Raw genomic sequence first — 6,000 nt, forward strand, 5'->3', positions numbered from 1 at the left:
CTCACTTGGGCTCTTGCCTGTGCGCCTCTCGCACTGAGCAACTCCCGCACGCACTCGGCGTGACCCCTGTGTTCAAAGAGAAGCTGTGTGCTGCTCACCCATGTTCACAGCAGCCATTGCAACAGCCAGAATGTGGAAGCATCCCAAATGTCCATCAGGGGTGAACGGATAAACAACACGTGGTTGGTACACACAGTGGAATATTATTCAGCCTTGACAAGGAAGAAAATCCTGTCTGTCACCTGCTACCCACGGATGGACCGTGAGGACATTATGTGAATTGAAATAAGCCAGACACAAAAAGACAAATACCGTGTGATTTCACTTATATGAGGTCCCTAGAGTGGCCACATTCGTAGGAGGAGTTAGTGTTAATGAGTACACAGTGTAGGTTTCCAAGATGAGAAGTTCTGGAGATTGACTGCACAGCATACTTGCCACTCCCGAACTGGTCACTAATACTGGTTAAGATGTAAAATTTTATGTAACGTGTTTTCTACCACAGTTTTTAAAAAGTGAGAGTAGGAGAGACTGTGTGTCTCAGAAGAGCAGAGCTTCTCTAGATGCTGGCCGACCACTCCGCCCCGTGCTCACTGATTCACACGTGGAACCAGAGCACCAGGGGGACCGAGACAGCCCTGGGGCTCCTCCCACTCAACAGGCAATGGAGACACGACCTCTCTCCCCATAATCCTCACCGTGCCTGTGTGCCTTTAGCTCCGACACACCACGTTACCAGGCTCCCCCTTTGCAGCCAAACATCTTGATTTTATGGTTCCACTGTAACAATGACTTGACTATTTAAACAGAAGATTGTTTAGAAAAACATCGTCATGAACTTTCGCATTATGCAAAAACATTTAAGAACATACATGTTAGACAAATAGCCATAATTGTAGATTCTGTCTCAAGTCTTCATTTCTGTTAAAGATAGCGAGGGAGGGAGGGAAAGATGGAAGGAAGGGGGAAGTAAAGAAGTGTAATTGAGAAAGCTTAGGCCTGGGGTTCAGGAGGCCTGGGTTCAGTTTTTTATTTTTATTTTTGTGATAGAGACAGAGAGAGGGACAGATAGGGACAGACAGACAGAAAGGGAGAGATGAGAAGTATCAATCCTTCTTTGGAGCACCTTAGATGTTGAGATTGCTTTCTCATACGTGCCTTGACCGGGGGGCTAGAGCAGAGTGAGTGACCCCTTGTTCAAGCCAGCAACCTTGGGCTCAAGCCAGCGACCTTGGGCTTCAAGCCAGCGACCATGGGGTCATGTCTATGATTCTGCACTCAAGCGGGAGAGCTTGCGCTCAAGCCGGCAAACCTCAGTATTTCAAACCTGGGTCCTCTCTGTCCCAATCTGATCCTCTCCATTGTGCCACTGCTTGATCAGGCCTGGGTTCAGTTTTGCTTCACTAGATCTGACCTTGGAGGTGTTACCGACCCCAGATCTACTTCCATATGTGCAAATACAGGTATTATGAGAAAATACCAGATTCTCAGTCACCCCGTTGATTAAGGTCAGTCTCCATTCCATTCTGTTTTTGCAAGTTAAGGTAATCTAGGTGTGAGAATATTTTAAAAACACAGAGTGGGCAAAGTAGGTTTATAGTTGTTTGTATGGAAATAATACAATTAATATAGACACAAGAATAAACTCTGTTTCATGTACACACAGCTGTAGACCTGCTCTGCCCACCCTGTGCTCTCCTCTAACCTTGTCTACTGTTCACACACCTTCTGCAAGAACCCATTTGTAAAGTGCAGTTTCCCCCAGGGCGCTGTGGATTGGGGAAACTGCAGACAAAAGTCTCACGTGTGGGTGCCCTTGGACCTTCAGGTACAACTGTGGAGATGAGCGCTGCTACCTGGACCTGGCCAGGCTCCGAGGCCTGTTCTACATCACTTGGCGAAGACAGAACAAAGTCTTCCCTCAAGACAAGGTGAAGCTTCAGGGTGGCACTCCCCTCGCCTTGCTCTTTAGTTAAACTGTCTAGATGTTAATGTGAAAATACTTATTGGCCTTCAAAGATGAATTGTTCTCTGGAATAGCGAGTTGTTCTATCTGCAAGTGGGAGGAAGAAGGAAATGATCCACTCTATCTGTAATGTTAATAAGACTTCATGAAATTTGGGCCTAGAAGGGTCTATTAAATTATGTATAGGAAGGATAAACAAACTGTAGACCAGCAGGCCCAATCTGTCCCACCACCTGTTTTTATTTTTAATTCTCTTTTTTTTTTATTTATTTACTTATTATTTTTTTGTTTGTTTTTGTATTTAGTTTTCATAAATCAAGTTTTATTGGGACACAGTTGTGCTCCCTGTTTGTGTGTTATCTGTGGCTGCTTTGCCCTTCAGTGGCAGAACTGGGTAATTGTGACACAGACTGTGTGGTCCACAGAGCTGAAAATACGTGTCCTTGGACTTTTGTGAAAAAAAGTTTGCTGACCTCCAGGCCCTGGCTGTGTAGCTCAGTTGGTTAGAGCATTGTTCCAACATGCCAGGGTTGCAGGTTCAATACTTACTTGGTCAGGACACACAAGAATCAACCAGTGACGGCACAAATGAATGGAGAAACAAATCGATGTTTCTTTGTCTCTGTCTCTCTCCCTTCCTCTCTCTATGAAAACCAATAAATAAAAATTTAAGAAAATTTGCTGACCACCGAGGTAGAGCATGAATCAGGATAATTGCTTGTCCAAAGTAAAATAGTTTTTTGTCCTCAGTTACTTACAGGTGTGTATTTTGGTTTCTTTCTGCAGGGCCACCACCCAACTCTGGGGGAGCATCCGAAGTTTACCAACTACTCTTTTGATGTAGAAGAATTTATGTACCTTGTCCTTCAGGCTGCAGATCATGTGTCACAACACCCAAAGTGGCCATTTAAAAGAAAACATGATGAGTTGTGAATGTGCTGAGTCTGTTTGCAGAAAGAGGGTGTTTGAACTTTCCAGCACCTACTGCCAGTTCAGCCAGCAGAACAACTGGTGTTTCTTAGTCCCAGATTATCTCTTTTATACCGAAACATGCCTTCAGGGTGATACTTATGGGTTTTATACTGTTTCAAGTGATTTTTGTGTTATTGCTATTTATCAAGATACTTTTTGCACTGAAAACTTTACTTTTTGTAGTTCAAAATTGGGCATGGGATTGCTGAGTAATTGAGCTTTCTTCTTAGGGATACCAAAATACTCAACTTCTTAGCTTTAGAGTTGGTAAGTGTTTTTATACAATACCATGAGATTGTTAATTCTAGAAGCTTTCAACTAGTTTATATGTTTCAGTAAATTCACAATGGCTTTTATTTGCCATAATTTATTCATTACACTGTTTGTGGTAGGAAAGGAAAACACGCCCACCCCTGGTTGTAATTCTCAGTATCAAGCTTTGGCACCAAGTTCTAGATCTAGATTAAGCAGTGTTACAACAGGTCAGTTTTGCTCTGTCGAAGTCCAGACTAACTCCCACTGCATTTTCTGCTCTCTCTCAGTCGACTGTGGGTTGTAGCCATCAAAAGCCTGAATGAACCATGCTGCTGTATTCATTTATATTCACACATTTAACATGCAAATCATGTTTTCTCAAAATGTGTTACATATGATAAGAACACATTAGACCATTCTTTAGGACTGTTGTGTGCACCTTCTAGCTGGTTTGCATGGGCTGCTTAGCTGCGGAGAGCATTTCTGTGTCAGCCATGCTCCCCAGCGTGCATGCTCAGCTGCAGCGTGTGTGCGTGCGCTTGTCAGCATGGAGGGACTCCAGTCTGTAGACTTCCGGTGAGCTGCATGAAGAGTGCATTTCCCTATAAAAAGACACCTGTGCGTCATCCAATTTAAAATGAGAAAGAGACCATAAGAAAGTGCCATTTGAAAAGCATATTTGAAATGCATCCCTCTTGTGGAATGGGATTTATTTCTTACTGCTTATCAACTTTCTGTTTTGCAGTAAAAAACTATAGGTTTATTTTACTGCAAAACGTGATGTTTACATTTTATTAACAGTTGATTAGTCTAATATAGAGACTAGTGACTTCTATTTTTTAAAGTTTACTTTACAATTTAGATTGCGGCAGAGCTAAGAATTTGTTTCTATACATTTGAGTTATTAAAAAAAATGTAACAGAGCAGTGACCCGAGAAACCTAAAATATTTATTATCTGAACCTTTATAGAATAAGTGTGCTGTGTTAAAGGATTATGAACAGTCTTCTAGAGTTTAGGGACATTTATTAAAATAGCTAAAAATAAAATAGCACATTGATATAGAAATAGCTTTGATTTGGATCTTGAAATTGTGTAGAAATAATTAGAGCACATGAGTTCTTAAACGGGTGGTATTGCTGTTCTTTGCGCAGAATCCTGGGTCCCCCGGGAAAAGCACTCCCGTGAAAGGAATGTAGAGGTGGTGTTGCACTTTTAGAGAGATAAACATCTGAAAAAATTATCTTACCTCATTTCAAGAAGTATGTGGAAATGTGATTCTATTTACTGGCTACTCATACATGAGTGGTATTTTGCATTTAAGGAGAGAATAAGTTTTATATAAACAAAAGTACATTTGACCTTTTATGAAATTAACTTTTATCAGACTTTTATGGTAGCAAAAGCAAAATAAGTCTTCCAATGTTATAAAATTTACCATGTAAAGACTGCTCTTTTTATTGTCTTATTATTAAGAATGCATTTCATAGTTTCTACATTGGTGGTATGGCTTTGGAATAAAATTTTCTATATTTTATTGGAATACCAGGCCACTTTCAAGTTTTCTGTGTCTGAATGTTATATGCTTACTTTGTGGCAATGTGTCAACTCTAGATTATAAAAATTAAGTAGCTCTTTGATGAGGAATTCAGTTTAAATAAAATTTACACCTTACATTTATTTAGCAGTTTATTATATGATGCTTTCACAAATGTATTGCATAATCCTTAAAAAAAAATGACATAAGAACCACTGTTTCCATTTTTCTTTTCTTTCTTTTTTTTTTTATTAATTTTACTAGGGTGACATCAATAAATCAGGGTACATATGTTCAAAGAAAACATGTCCAGGTTATCTTGTCAATCAATTATGTTGCGTACCCATCGCCCAAAGTCAGATTGTCCTCCGTCACCCTCTATCTAGTTCTCTGTGCCCTTCCCCCTCCCCCTTTTCCTCTATCTGCCCCCCCCTCCGTAACCACACAATTCTTATCAATGTTTCTTAGTCTCGTTTTTATGTCCCACCTACATATGGAATAATGCAGTTCTTGGTTTTTTCTGATTTACTTATTTCATTTTGTATAATGTTAGCAAGATCCCACCATTTTGTTGTAAATGATCCGATGTCATCATTTCTTATGGCTGAGTAGTATTCCATAGTGTATATGTGCCACATCTTCTTTATCCAGTCTTCTATTGAAGGGCTTTTCAGTTGTTTCCATGTCTTGGCCACTGTGAACAATGCTGCAATGAACATGGGGCTACATGTGTCTTTACATATCAGTGTTTCTGAGTTTTGGGAGTATATACCCAGTAGAGGGATTGCTATTTAATAAGGTAGTTCTATTTTCAGTTTTTTGAGGAACCACCATACTTTCTTCCATAATGGTTGTACTACTTTACATTCCCACCAACAGTGTATGAGGGTTCCTTTTTCTCCGCAGCCTCTCCAACATTTGCTATTACCTGTCTTGTTAATAATAGCTAATCTAACAGGTGTGAGGTGGTATCTCATTGCAGTTTTGATTTGCATTTCTCTAATAACTAATGAAGATGAGCATCTTTTCATATAACTGTTGGCCATTTGTATTTCTTCCTGGGAGAAGTGTCTGTTCATGTCCTCTTCCCATATTTTATTGCATTGTTTGTTTGTTGTTGAGTTTTATGAGTTCTTTGTATATTTTGGATATTAGGGCCTTATCTGAGCTATTGTTTGAAAATATCATTTCCCATTTAGTTGGCTGTCTGTTTATTTTGTTGTCAGTTTCTCTTGCTGAGCAAAAACTTCTTAGTCTGATGTAGTCCCATT

The 6,000-nt window shown here is 40.0% G+C and overlaps 1 protein-coding gene across 3 annotated transcripts in view; it reads left to right on the forward strand.

Moving 5' to 3' along the window:
* Window positions 1-4,866, forward strand: part of EOGT (EGF domain specific O-linked N-acetylglucosamine transferase) — a 48,613-nt gene extending 43,747 nt beyond the window's left edge. For all 3 annotated transcript variants that reach the window (XM_066245109.1, XM_066245108.1, XM_066245107.1), the window contains 2 exons: window positions 1,829-1,931; window positions 2,753-4,866. In XM_066245109.1, the coding sequence (XP_066101206.1) occupies window positions 1,829-1,931; window positions 2,753-2,899 (250 nt within the window). In that variant the 3' untranslated portion in view covers window positions 2,900-4,866. The remainder of the gene's footprint in view (window positions 1-1,828; window positions 1,932-2,752) is intronic.
* The last annotated feature ends 1,134 nt before the right edge of the window (window positions 4,867-6,000 follow it).

The sequence above is a fragment of the Saccopteryx bilineata genome, chromosome 10, assembly GCF_036850765.1.
Source record: "Saccopteryx bilineata isolate mSacBil1 chromosome 10, mSacBil1_pri_phased_curated, whole genome shotgun sequence".
In the NCBI taxonomy this organism is placed as follows: Eukaryota; Metazoa; Chordata; class Mammalia; order Chiroptera; family Emballonuridae; genus Saccopteryx; species Saccopteryx bilineata.